At 49.3% G+C, this 23,336-nt stretch overlaps 1 protein-coding gene across 2 annotated transcripts; it reads right to left on the reverse strand.

Annotated features, from left to right (window-relative positions):
* Positions 1-1,702: 1,702 nt before the first annotated feature.
* KIF18B (kinesin family member 18B) lies at positions 1,703-19,769 on the reverse strand. 2 transcript variants are annotated; one of them, XM_074319959.1, is made up of 17 exons: positions 19,646-19,769; positions 14,897-14,965; positions 12,256-12,582; positions 11,439-11,596; positions 10,993-11,097; positions 10,680-10,790; positions 10,402-10,599; positions 10,068-10,244; positions 9,283-9,357; positions 9,027-9,127; positions 8,428-8,614; positions 7,951-8,075; positions 5,124-5,329; positions 4,315-4,843; positions 3,287-3,376; positions 2,759-2,841; positions 2,288-2,536 (listed from the first exon to the last, which is right to left on the reverse strand). In XM_074319959.1, exons 3-17 carry the CDS (start codon positions 12,566-12,568, stop codon positions 2,430-2,432), a joined length of 2,565 nt encoding a protein of 854 aa, XP_074176060.1. In that variant the 5' UTR covers positions 12,569-12,582; positions 14,897-14,965; positions 19,646-19,769; the 3' UTR covers positions 2,288-2,429. The 2 variants fall into 2 exon arrangements, with proteins under 2 accessions (XP_019607868.2, XP_074176060.1); XM_019752309.2 differs by lacking the exon at positions 14,897-14,965 and having other exon boundaries at positions 1,703-2,536; positions 19,646-19,767.
* Positions 19,770-23,336: the final 3,567 nt, after the last annotated feature.

Consider the following 23,336-nt stretch of genomic DNA (forward strand, 5'->3'; position numbering starts at 1 on the left):
CCGGGAAGAGAATACATCTAAACTCCCAGATGTGGCGAGGGGCTCTGCAAATACCCCCAAGGTGGCAGAGGCCAGGTAAAGCAGGGAGAAGGGTCTAAGAGCAGGCTGGGCCCGCAGTACATGGGGGAGCCCTTGATTGTTGTGTCTCGAGGATGACACTCTTTATGTAAGAACAATCCATTCTTAGAGCCTTGTCACTGCCTACAGATGTCAGCTGCGATCTGGCTGTCAGCTCGCTGCCCCCTTGGCCCCCGTCAGCTCTCAGCAAAGATGGGGCCAGCCAGGCAGCCTTTCAGCGAGTGGGCACACACAGCCTGACCTCCCGTGATTGAGGGCAGGAGCCACATGTGCTTAACTCCATTGGCAGAGTCTTTGTACATTTAATGGGTCACCCGAGAGCACATTTTGCATCATGGAGCCACAAGTGTTTGTGGAGTGAATGGCCAGCTGCAGAACACCCTTGTCTAGAGTGACCTTTTCCACTCGCATCAGCTGCCCCCAGCCCAAGTGAATTCTGCCTCATGCAATGGACCCTGTTGTGTGAAGCTTGCCCTCCTGGCCCTGGTTGCCAGCTGCCTTGCCCTGTGCCTGCTGCCTCTGCACTTGCAGGGGTGACGGTGACAATCAAATGAGATAATATATGTGAGGGCCGCAGGAGATGGGAAGTTATTCAATTTGAATCCAACCGGCACTCACCGAGGCCTCCTGAGGTCACAGCACCTCGCCAGGCCGCTAGGGGCTACCAATGTGAAGCTGTGACTGCTTCTGTGGGAATCATGGTGCGCAGGGGGAAAGAAACTCATTAAGACTAATTGGAGAGGAGGGAACCCCAGGCACATGGAAAGAAATGATGTCTGTTCACTTCTAAAGGGAAGCAGCTTGGTGCCAAGCAAAGGATCAGACCCCAGTTTGAACCCTGGCGCTGTTAACTCCAGGCATGTTTTGTTAACCGTTTTGCGTGTTTCCTCACTATACCCCGTATGACCGTGAAGTTTTGGGAAGGTGCCTGCAGCTGGTAGGAGGATCTCAGTTCTCTGCCGTGTGCCCTTCCTTCTCTCCAGTCCTCCGAAAAGGAAACACAGAGCGGGGAGGGGCTCACCAGGTTGGGGGGGGACGCTGCTCCCCAGAATAATGAGGACTCATTTGGAATTAGCAGAATTATTTACACACTACTCACAATGTGCTAAATACCTTTTAACATGTTTGTTTTCAGAAGCAAGTTAAACACGGACTCCTGTAATTTTGTTTACACTAGTAATTCATTCAGACAGCCACATCTTCCTGGAGAGACAGAGGTAAACTTGTGTTGAACTGTCACAATCCAAACGAGTGGAAAGGAAAGTCACCCACGGGGGTGGGGAGTGGGGCTTTCGGGGGCAGGTAGGAAGAAAGTTTCTCTGGCTTCAAGCCTGTTGGAGCTTAGCCTGGAGCCTCAGCTAAGACCTGGGGACCACGAAGACACTCTCCCCAACTGACTGAATGACCACAGGACTCCTAACAAACCAAGCCCACGCTGTAGGAGGACGGAGCAGGCCTCCAAGTGTCATTCCTCCTTCACCTGCTCAGGAGCAGACGCAATCCTGCAGGAGGCAGAGGGAAATGTTTTCTACACCCAGAAGTTTCTTGAGGTCTGGAAGAGTAGGAAGGTGAGAAAGGGAAGGTGTGTTGCTATTCTCCCTAAGTGTACAGAGAGAAACACACACCAAGGATAGAGATGGTTTATTAACCATTATAATAAAAATACATATCTGTATCTACATATATGTATATATGTGTATCTATGCAGAGATAAAGGATCCGAGGATATAAACCCAAGTGATAACAGCTCCGATATCTAGGTGGCAGCATCAAGGCTGCATTTCCCCTTCTTCTTTACACTTCTTTTTGCACTGAGTGTGTATGCTGTTTACGACAAGGTGAAAACAATGAAGCCATCCTCATTTGGAAATTAAGTCACCACCATCATCTGTGTCATCACCAGGACTGTGGCTTGGGCGGGAGGATGGGGCTGAAGATGGCCCTCTCAGAAACCAGGAAGGGTCCAGCTGGGACTGCCCATCATGCCCCCATCGCATCGTCATCCCCCCTCCACTGCCATCAATGCACACAGCCCTGCGTTAGACTGGGAGCAGAGAACAAATCCCCCCAAAGCCACCTGCCTGCAGAGAGGGTGCTATACACGGGGGGAGGGGGGGGATGGTGGCAGCACACTTTAAAATAGCAACACGTTAACACTCACAAATGAATATATACATGCTGAGAAGCTGAGTGTAACAAGAGATTAATAAGGAGGCCGAGTAGCCGAATGAATGGCTGGGGGAGGAGTGTTAATGAAGGAAGAGGGTGTTGGCGTTAATTGCTCCGAGCTGAGGCAGACAGGTCAGGGCTCCGGGATTCAGGAGGGGACGGCAGCCAAGAGGGGCTGGCGGTCAGGACACCTTGGTGATGCAGCTCCCAGCTCCCAGCGCTCCCCCAGCCCTCATCAGTTCCTTCTGGCTCCTCTGGTTGCCAGGGTAGCGGGGACTGGAGGGGAGCTCTGCAGGCCAGTTACACAGGGGGAGGCAGGGAGGAAGGAGAAAAGTGAGGCTGTGTCCACTGTTCCCCTCCCCCCTCTCATCTCCCATCTCTCTCATCCGGGTCACCAGGACACTTGGAAGTACCCTTCCTCTCACCCGGGTCTCCGGCTACCCTGTCCCCTCTTAATGCCTCTTCATCTGTCATCGTGGCCCAGCCCACCCCTGTTCTCAATGTCAGTCACCTGGGGTTGCCAGGGGCTCAGCTGGCCTCTTCAAGGTGCTGCTGGGGAGGCAGGCTATGCGGCTTCTGCGGGAGACTAAGGAACTGAGGGAAGGTAGGAAGGTCACAGCCATGTCCCTGGGCTGCAGGTGGGGGTGGGTGGGTGGAGGGAGACACTAAGCCTTGAAAGCAGGGCAAGGCTGGGCACCAACAAGTGTTTTCAAGACAGATCTGAGGATGGGAGAGATGGGGGAGGGGAGCTTAGAGGGATTTGAGAGGTGAGGGGGCAGGGAGTCCATTCTCTCGATTAATCAGTGAACACTGACTATCTCCCTCATGGAGAGGGGGCCGGTGGCCTTTAACCAAAGAAGGGAGACACCCTTCACTTCTAGTATAATCCTGTAATAGCGAGGGCCAAGGGAACCTCAGAAAATCAGACTCCAGCCCTGCTCACAGGACCTCCGCTACTGGCTCCAAGGGACCCAGAGACACATGGGGGGCCTGTAGTTGGCCCAGGCATCCAACGCCCCCCACACCTCCCCAACCTCACCTCATAATGCGCCTCTTCTTGCGAGCTGAGGTCCCAGGGAAGGAAGATGCTGGCTTGGGGCCCTTCATGGTGAACAGGGGCACAGGTCCACTGGGGGAGGGAGAAAGATGACGGGAGGCAGGTCAGGAGGCAACCGGAAAAGGGTGCCAGCACCTCCTCCCTCCAGTCCAGCATGGGGAGTGGGGAAATTGAACAAGATGACCTCTGAGGTTTCTTCCTACTAAGAGGTGGATTCCTCTCCCTGCCTCACTCGGCCTGGGCTGACAGCTGAGTGACAGGCCTGTTCTGGGAGAACGTCCAGGTGTCAGTTTCTGGTGTGTCCAGGGAACTGGAGTTCAAACGATTTCACCCTTCCACCTGCCCACTCGGAGCTTGTTACTGAGAGGTGGTTTGGGGCGGGGGTGCGGTGGGCAGCCTGCTGCCCTTGGCCTCTCAAGTCCAGGTCAGCCTGCCACTTTTTCTTGGCTTTGGACTGTCCTGAGCTGGTCACTATTCCCCTACCCTGCCATGTGGGTGAAAGGCAGGGTTGAGAGCTTCATCTTCTCACTGAAAAATGCTGAATAAAGTTTTCTGAGGATCCCCTTCCCAGTTCCAGATGCTGGGCTGGAGGGTAAAATGTGGGGGTGGCAGCAGCAGAGAGGTATTTCTTAGTGGGACCCAGAACTCAGGTAGGGCCAAAGGGGCCAAGCCATGCAGAGGAACAGAGCTGGCTGGGCTCCCCTTGTGAATTCCTGCTCCCTGCTGACCCTCCCGTTAGCTACTCACGGGTGTGCCACAAACCAGCATGGAGCTGGTGGCTTTGAGCTAGGCAGACAAGGCAGGACCCGTGAGAGTAGCAATGCCTTCATGGAAGTGTATGTTCTGCCCTCCTGGGCCTGGGGAGCGACAAACCTGATCAGACCACAGGGAAAGAGACGGCAAACGTTCTGGCTCCAAGAGCTGGGCTGTCTTGACTCCTCTTGGCAGCACCACTCTACCTGGCTGACCCCTGACTCCCTGCGGGGAGGGAGGCTGGAAGGGAGACCCACCTGGGGATGAAGGGCAGATCCAGCCTTTTCAGTTCCTGGGGGACATTCTCCCAGCCAGCACCTTCATGGAAACCCAGCTTTGAGGGGAGCTCCTCGGAGAGATCAAAGGTGGCGTTGAGGTCCCTTGCAGGCCGGTCCAGAGGGGTGGAGCAGTTCTGCATAGCAGAAGTACCCAGAGGCACCCGGCTTTTGATGACTGTGGCTGGGCAGCAGCGAGGGGAGTGGCAGGGGGAAGAGACCCCTCCCCCTTTGGGGGGGGTGGATCCCCATGAATGCCGAGCCTCAGGCAGTGACCCCCTGCTCAGGCAGGGCAGGAAGGACTGGCGCTGGCGCTTGGTCCCCTGCTTCGGGGCTGGGGGACCTTCTTGCTCTGAAGGGCTTGGTCTCCTCCTTCTCTTCTTCTCCATGGGCTGTGCAGCTGTCTGGGCTGGGGTGTGGTCAGGCCCAGGTGGGACCCCGAGAACGTGCACGAGGCCACTCAGTTGCCTTGCCATGGTCCGGGTTACAGGGCCAGAGTATCCTGGAGCCTCTGGGCATAGAGAAGGAGGGTGCTGAGGGGAGATCAGAGACTGACAGGAAGAAAGGAGTCTCTAGAATTTAAGGAGAGAGAACTGGAGACATGCAGGCGCCCCTAACTCCTCAGTTCTGCCTTGACTCCTGGGGCTTCTCTATGCAGAAGTCCATGGTCCCAGGGGCCTAGCCTCCTGCCGAGGCATAACCCAGCGTCTGAGGCCCCAGCCACCCCTCAGCACCAGCTGGGCTTTGGAGACGGCACCAACAGGCAGAGGCAGAGCAGGGGCAAGACTCACTTGACTCTGAACACAGCTCCTGAGCCAGAGGTGCCCCCCTGGCCGGACCAGGAATCCCCGAGGTCTCAGTTCCAGGCCCAGGTTTTTCCTCTTGCACCAGCTGCTGCAGGGTCTCAAACTCTGCAATCATGTCGGGGGTCAGGAGGTTGGCTTCTTGGAGCAGGGAGTACTGCCGCTGGGCCAGGCATAGCACCTTCAGCGCCAACCTGGAACAGAGGGAAGGGGAGCCCCGCCCTACTCAACTGTCTGCCATTCACCTGGCCCATTGCTCCAGGTGTGGTAAAGAGCTCCTTCCTGCCTTGCCCCAGGCTGGCTGGCTGGACTCCCGTCGTCCCAGCCAAGGCTCCTGCTCTGCCACACCCTTGCTGAAGACCAAAGCTGGCAGAGCTGGTCACAGGTAATGATGGGAGGCTTTACCCACTACACATGGCCCCCAACAAAGATAGTGACCTGGGAAATAGGGAAAGGGTGCTAAGTGGCCTTGGACTCAGAAGGTCTGAGTTTTCTTGTAGCTCTGTCACCTACTGGTGTTATGATCTTGAGTAAAGTTCTTTTTCCTGAGGGACAATAAAGTTAGTAGTGAAGAGCCAGTCTCAAGTCAGAAGGCCAGCCTGCCAGCTCCAGTCCCGGCTCTGACACTTCCCAGCTGTTGAGCTTGGATCACGCTCACCCTCAGTCTCCACATCCTTTAAATGGGGATAACAAGTACCACCCACCTCATTGGGTTGTTGGGACGATGAAATGACTTACCTTATACAGAGTGTTTAAAGAGTACCTGGCACATAGTGAGCACTATAAGGTTGGCTATTGTTTTCTGTAAAATAGAAATCATGCCATCTACCTTATTAGGAGATGAAATAAGATAGGTTGTGTGATCTCGGGTCTGAGAAGACCCTCACAACGGCATTCAGTCTGAGCTTTCTATTTAACTCTACTTAATGGTTGGGATCCTGAAAGAGTATGTGCGAATCAGCGGATATTTCATATGCACTGAGGGGCTATTTAAGGGAAATTATGAGAGTAATGCGATTATTGATGTTGTAAATTTAGATTCTAATAAAGCAAATTTCCTTTCTGTCAGGCACACCTATGATAAAAGAATAAACACAATTATCTCGGTGGGGATTAGTCATGGCCAATAATTTATCCTCAGGTAGCATAATCTACTACCTGCCTGGACACCTCTGAGCCCCCTCCTCTGCCCTCAGTGGGAGCTCGGGAAACCCAAACTCATTTTCTAAAGCAGCCTCCAGGCCGTTTTTGAAAGAAGGCAGGATATAAATTAAAAAAGACACAGCAGAAACTCATTCTATATCCACCTGAGCCACACATATGAAGATTAGGCTACTGAGCAATGTGGGTGTGTGGGGAGAAGCGCACTGGGCTGGATGTCAGATGACCTGGGTCTGGCCCCATCCCTCTCGCTGAAGCTGTGTGGTCCCGGGCAGATGCCTCAGTACCCCATCTGACAAATGGGGACTTGGTCTATATCAGGGGTCTTTTTCAAATCAGGTTTCAAGAAACCCATCCGAGGACATTTTAAATGAAGCAGCTCTGCCTTATCTGTTCTACATTAGATTTCAGCATAAGATTTCATTTGAAGAAGGACTTTGCAGCTTAAAAAAGTCTGCAAACCACTGAACTGGAAAATCTAAGATCAACTCGGTACCCTGGTGGTCTAAGATTCTAAAGTCTAAAGCCAAAGAGAAATAATTTCCCATGATCTGGTTGTTGGGCTGTTTCCAAGTATGGAGATGATGAGGAATGTCCTGCAACCCCTAATACTTGGGGTCTCCTGTCACATTTTATTAGTGTTTCAGCTCAAAGAAGTAGGGAGAGTAAGGCCTATGATTTCCCAAATCATAGCCAAGACTGAAGTAACTTGTCGGAGGCCACAAAACCAGAGGCACAGCAGAAATGAGAACCCTGGCGTCCTCTCTCCTCGCAATAGGGGACACCAAGCAGAGAGACCCTGAGTCATCAGTGGGAGCCTGTGGTTGTTCCCTGGGGATCAAGGGGACATCCTGCCAATGCATCCCTGCCCCTCCTGGGCCCTGGGGAGTAGGCAGCAGGAGACAGATAACAAGCTGCTGATTATTCCGGCTGCAGCATTTTTGCTGAGTCGGGAACAGACACTCCCCAACAAAAAATAAAATTAAACAGGCCCTTCTGTCCAGAAGCTTTAAATATACTGCCTAGCGTGAAGCGTGCTGGGGAGGGCAGAGTGGGGTTGGCAGCAGCAGAGTTAAGTGGCAAAGGATTTATTTTCTGGGGGCCAAGGAAAAAAATACGAACAGTGTCTATTCAGCACAGAAAGAATGGTCCAAAGTCCATTTCTCTTTGGCTTTGGGTGGTGGTTTGTATTTACTTCTGAGAAGAAACAGCTACAGTCAATCTGTTGTGGAAGACACACGATAAACACCTGACTCAGGAAGGCTCTTCCTTCCTCAGCTGCCGCCTGACTTCTTTCGGCTGCTCCCTCCTTGATGAGGACGGGCAGTCTGCCCCTCAGACTGGAAAGCAAAGCACTAGCCCAGGTAGCCCTGCCCTAACTCGGTGCTTGCCAGCTATCTGGATGGAATTTGGTGTTTTGCTTCCTGTTGGGCTGCCAGCTACATTGAGGAAGAGATAGAGAGATAAGTAAATGGAGTAGGTGATAATATCAAGTTGTTGAAAGCAGATAAGGGACAATGGTGATGAAACAAGATTTAAATCGTAACTGGAGCACAACCAGAGCTTTGTGACTTTAGCATCAACCCCCACCCCAGGAGGCTGGAACCCATCACCTCCCACCTTGGACCCCAAAAAAGAGCCAGGAAACACCTACTGCTTAGAACGATCGCTTCCCAGTTTCTGTGGTGAGAGGTCCACAACTGGCTTGGGCTGCAGGGTCAGATCAGGGGACCCCAGCGGTGGGTGTCTGAGGCTCTGCTCTGGCACCTGGATTGGAACCTAAAGAGAAAGTCACAGGTAGAGGGCCCAAGATGGCCTCCCTCCTTACGTAAGCAGTTCCTAAAATCTTTTCCCCTTCCAAAAGTGGGAATGATAGCTCCTGGACTGGCCAGGTCCTGGTAGAGGCTTTCTTTCTCCCAGTCTCTGTCCACCCTCCCTGCTCCCCTGCTGGTAACACACATGCTCCTTACTTCCAGACACACAGGACCTGACAGAATAGCTCTTTTCTTGCACAGGATCTGAAAGCCTCCTAATGACTAAGATGTGACATCCAGGTAGAGAACCTGGGACTAAAGGGACTCTGAGTTGGGAGGAACATTTCTTCCAGGATCCCACCAGCTCCAAGTCCTACCTCTTGGGCTGGGCCTTCGTCCCTGTCCTCAGGAGGCTGCTCCTGGCCTGAAGAGTTCCCTTCCACGACCCTCTCCTCCTGGGCCTCTGTCCCCAGGCTCTCTTCTGGAAGGACCGCAGCCCCTGGGTGGAGCTCTGGGGGGCAGGGCTGGCTGGGAAGGCGGGATGGTGGGAAGGAGCTTGGAAGGCTAAGAGGGAAATGAAGGGTTTGAGAGGAGGCAAGTAGGGGTAGGTTGGGAAAGCAGGGGGGGGACAGGTGGCACCAGGTGGTACAGGGCCCACAGGGATGGATACTTGGCTAACAAATACATAGTAGCTGAAGGGCGGAGGAATCAGCAATGTTCTGGTTTAGGAAACAATGACACCCACCCCTTAACTGTACCTCCTTTGAATAAGATGCTGCTGATAAGATCTGTGGTGTCATTTATTCATTTGACACAGAGCATTTTAGGTGATAGTCAGAGCACTGGGCGCTGAGTGGGAACCCCTAACCCTAGGTGTCAGCACAGAGGCATGGAGTCCTAGCCCTCCAGAAGCTGGAGAGTGGGGGCTTTCCCTGCCGAGCTGAAGGATGGAGCAGGTATGGGCCACAGAACTCACGGCTGTTGTGGAAGGCCCGATTTGGGGGGCTGTGGAAGGTCCTGTTGTGGGGCCCCGGCTCCCGCCTCATACACTCGGAGTTTCTCTCTCAGGGTGGCCACCTGGAACCAAAGTAGCCAGCCCTTCAGAAACCCAAAGGTGCACAGGAGGTGGTGGGGGGTACACAGAGCCCTGGCCATACCCCAGCGCTCCTGTCTCTTGCTCTCTTGCCCCCGAGCCAGGGCACCCTGCCTCCCGGCCCAGGGAGACTCCTCACCTCAGCCTGGAGCTGCTGGCAGACGGTGGCGTACTGGCTGATATGACAGTCCAGGCTGATCACGTTGCTCTTCAGCTGAGAGGGGAGCACAGGGGAAAGATGTGTTTGTTCATTCAAAGCAGCTTTAAGCAACCACTTCCAACTGCCAGGCACTGCGCTAGGAACCTCACGCATATTCCTGTGACTCACCCTCACGACTGGGGAAACAGACCAGGGAAGGTCAGTGGCTCGCCTGAGGCCACAGCAAGAGACAGAGGTTGCCTTTGAACCCAAGACCCCTGACTGACTAATACACTCTCACCAGGCCAGGGGCTTTTCAGCAGCTCCAGGAGCGCCAGGGCTCCCTGGAGGACCCAAGGGAAACTGCAGCAACTCTGCTTTTATCTGTGTTATATGTTGGTGTTTATGTTGTTTTGCTGAAATACGGTAATGCTGCTAAAAACAAGTCTGAACAAAATCACTGGCCAACACACGGCTACCCCCTCCTGTTGCTTCCCTCTTTAGACAATTCTGCCTCCGTCATCCCAATGCTGTGATCTTTACTTCTTTTCCAAGACTTGGAGACTGCCCTGCCTCTCCCCGAACTGCTGTCTTCCCAAGGATGAGGGCTGTGTCATTTTTACCACAAACAATCTCCCTGAAGACAGAGGCTAGGGAACGTCTTCCCTCTGCCTTGTTGGAATACTTGCTCTGGGCCCTGGAGGAAGCTGGTGGGTCCTGTCCCTTCCTCCTCCCAGCCTGGAGGTTTCCCCCATACCAGGCCGGACCTCCCAGCTGGCACGCACCGAGAGCTTGATCTCCTTGGCTCGGTTGGCATACTTGAGGGTGTTGTAAGTGTCCTCGTAGGTCAGGCCAGAAGGGCTGACGGCAGCAATCATCACCGTGCGGCAGTTGCCCCCCAGAGAGTCCTTGAGCAGGCGGGTCAGTTTGCTGTCTCGGTAGGGCACATGAGACTTTCGGCCCTGGAGGGCAGCGAGCGGGCACGGGGTGAGGTGGCTGGACTAGACGGGCCCAGGCTGGGACCTGGCAGCCTCTGGCCCGGTGCTGAAAGGAGGGACCCTTGGCTTTAGGCACTCTCGGTGGCTGTCCTGGGGGGACCCTGGGTGTGTGCAGCTTTACCTTTGCGTCGGCCAGGGCGTTGAGGACATTGATGAGGGCCAGCAGAGAGCGGTTGATGTTGGCACCCTCGCGAAGCCGCTCGCCCTTTGCGTGGGTGCTGGATGCCCTCTCGGAGCCCGCCAGGTCAATCAGGCTCATCTTGGCAACACGCAGTGCTCGGGTCAGACCTGGAACCCGGTCCTGCTGTTTCACGAAGATCTGGGGGGCAGAGGGCAGGGGTGAGGGGGTACTGGACGTCAGGAGCCCGTCTTCAGGCTCTGATCCACGACCCCTCTCACCTGGAAGATGGCATGGGAGCGGGAGGAAGTGGCGTTGGCGTCCGTGGGGTGCTGCGTACGGTTCCGGTTTCCCCTGGTCAGCATCTCCAGCAGCTGCTCAGCGGAAGCTGGCTACAGAGGAGATGACAGGACGGGCGCTGTGGTCTCCCCCACCAGCACTTTCCCCCAACGGGGGGGGGGCTGCTCTCCAGAACCCATGTCCCCCCCTTGCTACCTGCACCATCGCGGGATCCGGGGCATCCCCCCAACTGCCTGGGGAGGGAAGCCCAGAGGACCCGTGTGGGACCCGTGCCGCCCAAGCCTCATCCCACACCTGGTGGAAGGAAAGTCCTTGCACCACCACCCCTTTGTCGGGGTCCTCACGGATGGCGAGGGGCCCCTTGGGCTCCAGGAGGTCATGGATCTGCTCATTGTAGACCTGAGGAGAAAGGAAGTGAGGGAGACCTGAGGAACAGGGGCAGTCACAGAACCTCTCCCCTGGGGGCTGGGAGGCCTGAGCTGCCGGGCAGGGGCAGCACGGCTAGGTGCCACCACAGAGTGGCATTTTGTGGGATGACATTAAGTGACAAGAGCAGGAGGTGCAGGTTTAGCTCAAATGTAGTCTCTGAGCTGTACCTGCCCTCTGGGCTCTCACTGGGCCCCCATCTACCCCCTTCCTACCACCCTCACATCCCCTGCTCACGCCACTCCTCTCTCTCTTGAGGTGGTTGTGAGAATGAGGGATGGGGCCACCCAGTCCCAGGGAGGGGACAGCCCTACCTCCTGGTAGCTGATGAGCACCTCGAATTGCTTCTCCTCCTGGCAGGCCTCCAGCCGCCTGTACAGTTCCATGGTGGTCAGGTACATGATGCCGGGGTCCGCCTCTCTTCCCAGCATCGTGTGTGTCTTCCCGGCCCCAGTGGCCCCATAGGCAAACACTACAGAGGACAGAGTAGGGAGTAGGGAGGCGGCAGGACCAGCTCCGACGTCTCCAGGGGTTCCTCCATGTACTTCCGCCCAGCTCACCCTTCCCTCCACCCCAAGCCGCTTCCTCTGCCTTCCGTCTGCAGTCCCACTGCCCATACCCACTTGCATCCCCATTTGTACGGTAGCTTGTGCATTCTCCATGTCTATGTCCTGGCTCCCCTATAGGCCTTGGGATTCGAGGGCCAAGGGGTCCCCACTGTGGGTGGGGCTTCTCCCTTCCTCAGGGAAGCCTTCTCCTCTCTAGGTAGCTTCCTCTGTTGAAGGCCCCTAGCTCTTTCCCTCATATCACTTACCTCAGTTTATAGCCACCCATTGGTGGGTAGCATTTTGATTAGTGTCTTCTCCCCCCTCTAGACTGCAAGTGTCTAAAGGACAGGAACCATGTCTGTCTGACCTGCTGGTAAATCCCAGGGCCCAGGAGAGTGCCTCACACACAGAAGAATGAATGGATGACCCACAGAGAATGCAAAGGCCAGAGCCCTCCTCAACAAGTGCCCAGCTGACGGGGAGGTGGGCGCCTGTCGGAAGACCCATGACACCCCGAAAAGGAAGCAGGGGGGCAAGGCGGTGACCGGCCAGGGCTCTTCCTTGTCGCTGCTCAGGTGCTCACCTGAGCAGTTGTAGCCCTGGAGGAAACTATCCAGGATGCTGTGCGTCGTGTGCTGGAACACGTCCTGCTGGCTGGCCGCCTCACCAAAGACCCGGTCAAACACAAACGTCAGGTCTTTGCCCTTCTTCTTGGGGCCCTCATGGGTGCTGCCGCATTTCAGGCCAAGGAAGCCCCCATCGGGCTCCTCAGGGTCAAACACCAGCACCTTCTCGTCCACCACCTGAACCACAGGCCTCCGCTGGCTCTCCAGCTCCCGCGGGGTGAGGGGCCGCACCCTCACCACAACCTGCACCATGCTGTCCTCCACCGCCATCACCACGGCAACACCTGGGCGGAGACACAGCGAGATGAGGACCATCCACCCTGGACCTGCCCGGATGCCCCCGCAGCCCAGCACTCAAGGCCTCCTGCCACACCCTCTCAACCACTGAGCTCCGTTTAAACCTCAAGAAAAGAAGGATATTGGTGCCAGCACCAATTATTAATAAATATCTCTTTTTCACCTGAAATACCATCTTTGTCACTTCTAAATGACTATATTTTTTTCAGAGGCCTATTACTGGGCTTTGTATTATGTTCCACTAATCTGTCCACTCCTGTGCCAACCTCATACTGTTTGCATTCCATTCCTTTACAATATGCTTCGCATCTAGTAAGGCACGACTCCCGCCCCCCCGCAGTCTCTTTTGCATGATTTTCTTGGCTAGTTTCAAATATTTATTATCTTATTTGACTTTAGGAAAATTTTATCAATTCCATCCTTAACCCAGAACACCGCACCCACCCCTTAAAAAAACCCTATTGGGATTACAAATGGAATTGTATTAAATTTATGCATTTATTTTATAGTAAACCTTTACATGCAAAAACATGGCTATTGCCTTTCTATTTGTTCAGATATTTTTTATATCTCTCAGTAAGATTTTATAGTTTTCTATCTCTTCAGATAGGTTCTGTATTTGCCCTTTTAATATAATTCCCGAGTACTTTCTGGACTTAATTGCTCTTATGAATGGAATACCATTCCCTATCTCCATTTCCAGATGGCAATTCTACTGTGGAGAAACATGATTGATTTTTATATATTTGCCTTATAACCACCACCCTCAAAATCTCTTATTAATTCCATTTTTTAAAAATTAGGGCTTATTGGGTTTTTTGAGTATGCAATTGTATATCAGAAAATTTTTTACCTTTTTTCTCTATACTTATACCAAATATTTCATTTCTTGTCTATTGCAATGCTTAAAACTTCCACAAACAACGATGAATAATAATAACAACGGATATCACAGTCTAGTTCATGATTTTAAAGGAAATGACTTTAGCGCTGCACTATTTAGAAATTCGTTTTGGATAGTCATCATAGTAGCAATTTCTTCTATTCTTATTTTACTTACAGTTGTTATAACAAATATCTAGAATTTTACCTAATGCTCTTTCAGCATCTCCTGCCATGTGTTTTTTTCCTCTTATTTTGTTGACTTGGTAAATTATTTGGTATTATCCAGGTATCAAACCAACCATGCATTCTTAGAAAATATCCTAGCCTGATCATACTGAAGTTTTAAATTTTCAAATGGTCAAATATGTCAACCTTTTCTTTCATGGTTTTTACATCATATTTAAGAAGATATTCCTTCCCCAAGGTAATAAATACTTTTATCATATTTCTCCTAATACTCTTTCTTTCTTACATTTAGGTTTCTATACAGATAGAATTGATTAATTGATTGATTGTGTGAGGTTTCTAAATTTTTCAAATGGTAAGCAATTATCTCAAGATCATTTATTAAATAGTCTATTCTTTCTCCACCAATTTGAAATGCCACACTTAACATAACTAAATTCTCATGTAAATATGAATTTGTTTTCAGATTCTCCATTCTGTTATACTGATGTGTCTATTCCTTTTCTTATAACTTACTGTTGTAATTACTGTGGTTCTATGTCTCACTTTTGTTCTTTTTCTTGACTATTCTTGGGCATCTTGTCTTGCATATGATTTTAGAATAAGTTTACAGACTTAAATGAAAAATCCTGCTAAGATTTTAATTGGGATTACTTTGAATTTATAGATTAATATGAGAACTGGCATCTTATAATATCAAATCTTCCCATCTAGGAACATAGTATCTCTTTTCGTTACTCACAACTTCATAATCCTCAATAACATTTTATAGTTTTCTTCACTTGAGTTTTGTGTATTTCTTGATAGGTTTATTGCTAGTTATTGTATAGTCTTTATTATATTGTGAATAGGCTCTTTTTAAAATCGCATTTTCTAATTCATTTTTTGCCAGAATATAGGAAAGCAATTGATTTCTGTATGCAGATCTTGTATTGGGCCACATTACTGAACTCCCTTTTTAGTTCTAATAGATTGTCATCGATTCTGTTAGATTTTTCAATTAAATGATGGTATAGTTTGCAAATCGTAGAGTTACTTCCTATTTTTAGCTCTTCTATATTTAGTTCCCCACCCTTCACTGTCCATTAGAAATGAGTGTTAAATTTTATCAAATGCTTTTTTGGCACTGGCTGAGATGATCACACAGTGTTTCTCCTTTAATCTGTTAATGTAGAGAGTGACATGGACAGATTTCCTAATGTTGACTTGGTGATAATTCCAAACACTTACTTGCTTATTCCCTCTTGTATTCCCCTCAGACCTCTCTCCGTGGTTTTTTCATTTCTCCTTCAAGCCAGCCTACCAAGGGTAGAGATGGAATTTTTGGCATGCAGGAGTCACAGATCTCCTGGAAAAGTTCAACCCAGCTCTCCGGGTATATTAACAGAGGTAAGAAACAGGGACTGTTCCTGGGGGATATGAATAGATGAATGCTTTCCCAGGAAACACAAGGTCCCACTGACAGGACCAAGGTCATTTGGCAAAGAAAAGTGGAATTTCTACCTAATAACCCAGCAAATAACTCATGTTTTCCTTTGGGAATGAGGCAGAATGGAGCTGATTTGAAACTCCTGTCCCCCACCTCCAAACTTCATAATTTCTTTGCTACACAAAACCAATAATCTTTTTACATGTGTATAATTTTTTTCCTGTCCCAGCAATTGGACTGCCATAATAATAAATGTAATAGCTGTCTGTTTATTCACTATGCCAGGTACTGTTTTTAAGCACCTTCCAAGTATCATCTCCTTTTATCTCCATCACAATCTCACAAGATAGATACTATTATTATACTCATTTTTTTCAATGAGAAAATTGAGACAGAGAAGGTTAAGCAACTTGCCCAAGATCCCAATGCTAGTAAATGATAGAGCCTGGTTCCTACCCAGGCAGTCTGACTGCAGAGACTATATACTGTCTTATAATGCTATTATATATTTTGCTCTCATGATCACACTTTTGTAATAGTCCCTTATGTTTGTGTAATAATTATAGCTGCTTTTATGTAACTAGCATAATGTATTCTGTACTTTCAGACACATAGACAATACATAATTTTCAACACTCAGGGAGAGTTCCTGTCTCCCATCCTCGCCTTCCCATCCCCGGGGGAACCCCACTCTTGTACCCAGGGAAAGGAAGGCTGAGGGTGCCTGGCCCTACTGTCTGGGTCTACATTGGCTGCCTTAATGGCATTCCCAGTTCCCCCACAGGGAGGGTTTCAGATGAGGAGGAGCCACAGAGCAGACTAACATTCTAAGCAGGAAATTAAAAAGGGCACTGGCAGCAGAGTGCGCATAACCTTTACAGTTCTCTCCTCACGGCTTCCTGAGGGCCAGTGAGGCAGACGGTCTGCCTAATGAGATGTTTTCCTTCTTCCTGAGACAGTGCTAGGGGCGTGGGGTTGGGGTGGGGTGCCACTTAGCATGGCGGCAGCTAGGACGCCCGAGTCCTGGTCTCTGCTCTGCATCTGACTGGTGGGGAGGTCTTTCCATCAGCCACACCAGGTCGGTGCACCAGCTTCCTTCCCCCCTTTGAGAGCCAGAGAGAACAGTTACCGATCTGCTCCCACCCCAGGGGGATGGGGAGATTAATGAGAGAACGTTTGTCAAGTTTGCTTTGATCCTCGGCTGGAAAGAGCATTTCAGCCCAAAGTACAAGAGAGATGATTCTTTAATAAGATCTTCAGGGTTCTGAGCCAGCCACAGTCACGTCCTGTTTCTAACCCAGGGCAGCTCATTAAAAGCCAGAGGCTAGTTCACTCCCGGGCTGGGGCTGGGAAGTCAAGATTCAGTTGTTTTCAGGATAGCTTCCTCTGCCCACCATCAGAGATACATGTGGCACAAGCCCAAGCTCCTCAGAAGCCCCTGGAGAAGAATTTCTGAGGACTTGAGGGGATCCGCCTGCAGAGCTAGGAAAGGGGGATCGGTGCCTAGCCCTTGCATATTCTCTTTTTATAGGGGTGGCTGTAGTCCCCTTCATCACTGTCACAACTCTCACACACTTGTGTTTCTTGTCCTTAAGCTCCAAGAGAACAGGACCCTCTTCTGAGACATATAGTCTGTGCATCACAGTTGCCTAGGCACCAAATCCAGCGTGTAGTAAAGGCTGTATAACATGTGTCCTATGACTGAATAAAGGCCATAGAAGAGCAGAGTCTGAATCCAAAAGTCTAAATATAATTACTATTATAGCTAACATTTACTGGCGTACACTATGTATCAGACACTATGCTAAGTGCCTTACAAATGGTGTCATTTAACTTTCACAACAATCTCATTCTGTAGTTACATCCCAACTCTACAAAGGCAACTGAGGCTCAGGAAGGAACTTGTCATAGGGATGGTAAGTAGCAAGGCCAGAACTTGACCTGTTCAGACTGTCACCAGAAGCATTACTCTTCATCCTAGGCCATTCTGCCCTGTAGCTGGTGTTTGGGGCTCCTATCTCCCTTCACCCTAGTGTCCAGAGGGCAATGTTCAAAGATCACTGGTTCTTTCTATGGTTAGGTTAGTCGTTCACACAAAAGAACTGTGCTCTTTTGTGTTTTTTTTAAATAGACCGTCATAAGGCAGTAACTGATGAGTTTTGTTTATTCCTTTCTAATTTTTATTTTTTTTTATTTCTCTTATCTTATAGTTATGGCTAGGACCTCTGGTATAATATTGACTAGAGACAGCAATAGTGAGCAATCTTATCTCTTTACTAATTTTATAGGGAATGTTCCTATTATTTCACTTCTAGTTGGTTTAAGAAAATTTACCTCTATTTCTAGTTCACCAAATTAGAAAAAAAAATCATGAATGGTATTGAATTTTATTGAATTCTATTTCTGTGTTTAATGGGATATGTTTTCTCCTTTAATCTGTAATTATGTAAATTGTATTAGATTTTTCTAATGTTAAACTATTCTCATATTCCTGGGATAAATCCAATTTGGTCATAGTTTATTTTTTTTATACATTGCTGGCTTCTGATTGCTAATATTTTATTTAAGATTTTTACAACTACATTTATTGGCTTGTAATTTTCTTTGTCTCACTTTTGGTATCACAAAATAGACTGGAAATGTTTTCTCTTTTTTTTAGGGAGAGTTTGTAAAAGATTAGAATAGTTTCTTCCAATTGCTTGTAAATTTTTTGGTGGGTTTTAGTGGTGGGGGGTTTAATGTGTGTGACAATAGATTTTAAACTAATTCAATTTCCTCAATGGTCATAGATCTGTTAAAAATTTCCAGAACTTCTGAATCAGTTTTGGTAAGTTGTCTTTTTCCTAGAAAATTGTCCAAAAACATTGTCAGAAAGAGTGTTCCATTGAAGACGCTCTCTCCCTCTCTCTCTTAATTTCTCAGTAACTGAAGTCATGTCCCTATTTTTTTTGTGTGTCATGTCCCTATTTTCAATCTTTAGAGCATTTTTCTATGATTCCTTTCTTTATTTCTTAATCAAATATTGCTAGATGTTTGGTTTTTCAATCAGTCTTTTTGAAGATACAGCTTTTGCCTAAGTTAATCCTCTTTATTATGTAGTAAAATTCTATTTCATTTTCTTCTGTTCTTAACTCCTTTTTATTTCCTACACATTCATTCTGTTGTTCTGCTTTATCTTAACTAAGTTGGATATTTGCCTCACTAACTTTCAGCTTTTAAAAAAAATGTTCAAACGTAAGCACTTAAGACTATAAATTACCTTTTAAATATTGCTTTAGCTGCATCCCACAAGTTGCACAAATAGTATTGTCACTGTTCCATGCTAATTATCTTTTAATTACAATTATGACATCCTATTCAGCTAAGTGATTTTTTAAAAAAAATATTCAAACATGAGTTTGTTTTCTTTTGTATTTTTAACTTAATTGCTTGTGGAAAGAGAATATGGTTTTCACTCCGACAATCATCTAGATTTGCTTTGTGGCCAGATAAAGACAATTTTTATAAATACATCTAAAAATATGCTACTTGTATAGTTTTTTTAGAAAGGTATAAATGGAGCTGGGTTGGTTGAGACTTTAAAATATCTGAGTGTGTGGTAATTTAATAATGAAATAGGCAGAGAAGGACTGGATAAGTTGGCAATTGAAGCATGGGATGTGGTGAGGAAGAGAAAATAGAGTAGGGACAAGATTGGAGGACTGAGAAGAAGCTCATTCAGAAAAATTTTGTAGATGTTCTCCTCTGAGCTAGGCTTAACTTCTCTGTTTCCCAACCTGTGAATGTAAATAATATTAGCGTATATCCCATAGGGTTGTTGTGAAGATTAAATGAGTTCATTCAAACCTGGTAAGTGCTCAATAAATGTTAGCCATTATTATTGGGATAAATATGACATACATTTCCCCCATGATGCCAGAAGAACTAATGTCTTCAGTAAAACCCCCCACATTACCCATTGCACAGACTAGGCTTTTTATCTTTTCCAAGTCACTTCACTACTTTAACAGGTCAAAGCAGAGAGGATGCATCCTAGCAGCAGTGGCAGAAGCGATGGTTTTCTGTCATACAGATATTCTTTTATTCCTTCACTTATTCAATCAAATATTTACTAAGTGCCCAGTAACTAAGTTACTGCCGCTGGCACAACTCTGCAATCAGTTCTTCTGTATAGATGTGCGGAGGCCTTAGCTACTCTACACAGATGTGCAGGGCGTCCCAGGTCCCCAGATCTAGTGTACAGGAAGACCCAATTCTTCCTTCCATGTGCAGGAGGACCTTTCACACAGCAGATGTTAGAGGGCCGCGCCGGGTGCAGATAGGCAGACCCAGTCTAGGTCCGGTACAAACGAGCAGAGGGGTCCCAATTTCCCGCGCAGATGTGGAAGGAAGCTCCCAGCACCCGGCACCGCCCCACGCCCTGTTCTGAGGGGACTACACAGAACCTGCTCCGTCCCTCACAAAAGAGGTGGGGCTGGGGCTGCAGCACCGAGCAGCTGGGTCCTTGCGTCCCAGACCCGAGCGCAGGAGCCCGCGAAGCCAGCGCTTACCCTTTGTCGGTTCCCTGCCGCTTGTGTCGCCGCTCGCGGCCTGGTCCCTGGGCCGCAGATGAGAGCCCGGGGCCACAGGAAAGTGCGCCCCACACACTCCCTGTACAGGCGCCAACCTCCTCCCGCGCCGAGCTTTCAAATTAGCCGGGTCGGCTAATCCACGCTTCCCATTGGTCACCGCCCGGATCGCTGATTGGCTGATTCCTAAGTAACGCAGTATAACCCGGGGATGGCGGGTGCTGTCAACAATGCGCTTGCGCACTTCCCCTTTCCCATGGCTGGAGGAGGTTTTGAAACTGGACGAACCGGGCTGACCCACAGAAACCAGTATGCCCCGTCTCTGTCGTCCCTGGTACTGGGTTCATCACCAATAGCAGCAACCAGGCATCAACACGTTTTCAAACCTGTTTTTTCTGTGGGCTAAGTCGGCATCCGTTTATCCAAGAATGGATTTTTAGCTACTGTCCAGTCTCTTCTCGTTCTGCGACCATCTCGAGAATGAACTTCGAGAGCAGGCTTGATGTGGAAAAGCCGGCGGAGGGACAGAATGACGAGTCCTCCCGCTTGGCTTCGACAGTGTCAGAGGAGTCTCCTGGACTGACTTTTGGAAACGAGGGTTGGCCCCTTTAGGGCACGACTGGGCAGCACTGGCTCCATCCTCACAGCCGCCCACTGCTTGGATTCTGGTGGGCCAACTTCATGCTGATCCCCAACACCTGAGGCCGTGGGAGTGGAAGAGAGTCTTGCACTAGAATCAGGAGTCCTGATTCTTTTCACTAGTGGCTGAATCACTAATTAGTGCTGAGACTGTGGAAGTCACTTCTGCTCTCTGAGTGTCAGTTTTCTCATCATAAAATGGGGCAAATATCCTGCCCTTCCACTCACCTAGAAGAGCATGGATAAGAAAGTCCTCCAAAGCCCCGACATATGTGAGGGGATAGCTTTCTATGAATCTGATTAGGATGAAATAGGTGATGGCTGCCAGGAGCCAGTTGCTCACTACTTTCCATTAAGCTGATCTGTCCCCACAGTGGGACCATAAGCAGGTCTGAGGCATGAAAGAAAGCAGGACGCAAAATCCCTTAGTGGACCTGCCACCAAGATTAAGTAGAGTCACTATTTAATACCTGGTTGATTTGGCCCAAACTCTTCATTCACCTACCTGGACCTCAATTGCCCTGTCTGTACAATGGGTTAACACTGCTGGTTTGGTGAAAATAAAATAAGAAAACCGTGTAAAGGTGCTGTTATTGTAAAGCTACAAGAAAACGAAGGTTTTTTTTGCCATCTCTACTACTCAAGAAATAAAACTGTTAAAAAATGGCTTCCAGATGGGTGTCCCCTTCCCTCTCACAAAGATGTGCATTTTAACAGAGGTTTAGCAGTGTCATGGAGGGTTTGGGGTACCCAGGATCCTCGAAAGGAACAGGTGCCTCTTGTGTCCCGTAAGCCAGGTCTTGCCCTTGTCCACTTCTGGTTTGGACAATAAGCTGGAGAAAGTGAGTCAGGGTGAGGAAAGGAGCAGAGGTTGGCTCTGCTATCAGTGGGAAGTGGGATGCAAGCTGAGGTCTGAATGAGGAATTGAGCTGGTTTGGCAAAGGAAGCTGTTCCTTGGATCTCAGAAGCCAAGAGAAAGAATTTTGCAGGTGAGTCAACTGAGCCCATCATGTGAAGAGGCCTTGTTAGGGCCTGGCCAGGCCCACTTTAGACACATTTAGAAAACCCTGGGCTCTACACCATAGATGCTGATAAGGAGAGATGGACCTAGCACTGGCCCAACAAGAATTTCAAGGCCTAGAATCCAGATGTGAAGTCTGGGTGCAGAATTTTTGCCTTGTATGGTGGCAGAAGATGTTTCTGGGCTGATATGACTGGGGGCTCTGTGCTCTTGTGATGTGTGTGATCTCACTATTTGTAACAGGCAAGACCACCAACCCTAGGTGCTGCCAGGAGGCAGGAGGCTCATCGTTTCACCTGCACCGTTATCACTGCACACCCTTTGCATCTAGGTGTAGCATTAGCTGTTTCAGATATAGAGTAATTTTAAAAGGTCCTTGAACCAAGTCCAAGATGTCATTCTTGCCATCCTTAAACATGGGCCAGACGTCAAGGTCTGCTAGCACAGAAGCCAAGCATGTGAAGACTGAAAAGTGTCCCCTCGACAAGGAGATCATAGGTGGCCTTGGCAGGAGCAGTTTCAGAAGAGTGGTAGTAGCCAGATCAGAGTAAGAGGTGAGAAAAAAGTAACAACTCTTTTAAGGCATCTGGCTGTCAAAGGGAGATGTAGTAGCTGGAGGGGATGTGGGGTCAAGGGAGGATTTTTTTTTTATTGGGGAAGGGGAACAGGACTTTATTGGGGAACAGTGTGTACTTTCAGGACTTTTTTCCAAGTCAAGTTGTCCTTTCAATGTTAGTGTGGAGGGTGCCATTCAGCTTCAAGTGTTGTCCTTTCAGTCTTAGTTGTGGAGGGCGCAGCTCAGCTCCAGGTCCAGTTGCCGTTGCTAGTTGCAGGGTGTGCAGCCCTCCATCCCTTGCGGGACTCGAGGAATTGAACTGGCAACCTTGTGGTTGAGAGCCCACTGGCCCATGTGGGAATCGAACCGGCAGCCTTCAGAGTTAGGAGCACAGAGCTCTAACTGCCTGAGCCACTGGGCCGGCCCAAGGGAGGATTTTAAGGACAGGAGAGATTTGAAGGATGATGGGATACAGAGTGAGCAATTGAAGATTAATAGAGAGGTGTGATTACTAATAAAGTGCAGTCCCGGAAAGGTGACAGGTGGAGTGGGCAACCATCTCACTTTGCCCAGCTGGGACGGAGGGTTTGAGAGAATGTGTGACTTTCAGTTTTAAAACTGGGACAGTCCTGGACAAACAAGGATAGCTGGGTCATGCTGGTGGGAGGGCCCCGATGCAGAGCACAGTGTCAGGCTGGGCCCTGGAAGACGGGGCAGCTCCTCTATGGAGGCAGAAAGGAGGCAAGGAGGAGCACAGATGCAGGGAAGTTTGTGGATTTTATGGTAGAAGTTGATGGAGTCTCCTTCTTATGGCTCCTGACGTCTCTGGGAAGTAGGAGATGTGGTCACCCATTGAGCAACAGTTAGCTTCACACTTCATCTGCTACCTTTGGTGCTGGGCCTGAAACATAATAGTTACTCAATAAAATTGGCTGATAGAATCAATACATGAATGAGAGTGGGGGTAGGTGTCGCAGGTTGGGTACTCCTAGGCGCAGACTCTGAGGTGGAGATTATCCCTGTGCAGGAAGATAATTGGGGAATGCTCTTGGAATTAACAACTGTGGAAGAGAAGAGGAAGCAGGATTGGGCAGAGGGAGAAACTGAGCTGGGAGCTCTGAAGCGCGGAAGATTCTTGACAGTTTCCTGAGTTTAAACCCTCGTGTTGATCAGTCGTTGGAAGCAGGCTGTCCTGAGAAAGGGGCAGGACATTGAGCAAGGCAGCTCACAGCCACAGAGGCAATCCTAGGAGGGGGCTGGTAGCCGAGAGCCATCTGCTGGCAGCTCTCCCAGCAGCCAGAGAATAGATCGTCAGTCCTAAAGGAGACCTGGGAGTTTACGGAGAGTGCGAGGTATTTGAAATAGTTGCTATTATGGTGGTAGAATAGTTATTATGTGGCAGGCACAATATTAGGTATTGAGTAAGCCACCTGTGCTGCTTGGAGGACGCTCTCAGT

The sequence above is a fragment of the Rhinolophus sinicus genome, linkage group LG15, assembly GCF_036562045.2.
Source record: "Rhinolophus sinicus isolate RSC01 linkage group LG15, ASM3656204v1, whole genome shotgun sequence".
Taxonomy (NCBI): domain Eukaryota; kingdom Metazoa; phylum Chordata; class Mammalia; order Chiroptera; family Rhinolophidae; genus Rhinolophus; species Rhinolophus sinicus.

Coding starts and splice junctions, on each gene's coding strand:
- KIF18B (XM_019752309.2), bottom strand. CDS start 12,568: ATGGCGGTGGAGGACAGCATGGTGCAGGTTGTGGTGAGGGTGCGGCCC. Junction 5,330..7,950: donor GGAAGCGATCGTTCTAAGCA/GTAGGTGTTTCC, acceptor CCTCTGTTCCAG/GTTGGCGCTGAAGGTGCTAT. Junction 2,842..3,286: donor AAGAAGAGGCGCATTATGAG/GTGAGGTTGGGG, acceptor ACCTTCCCTCAG/TTCCTTAGTCTCCCGCAGAA.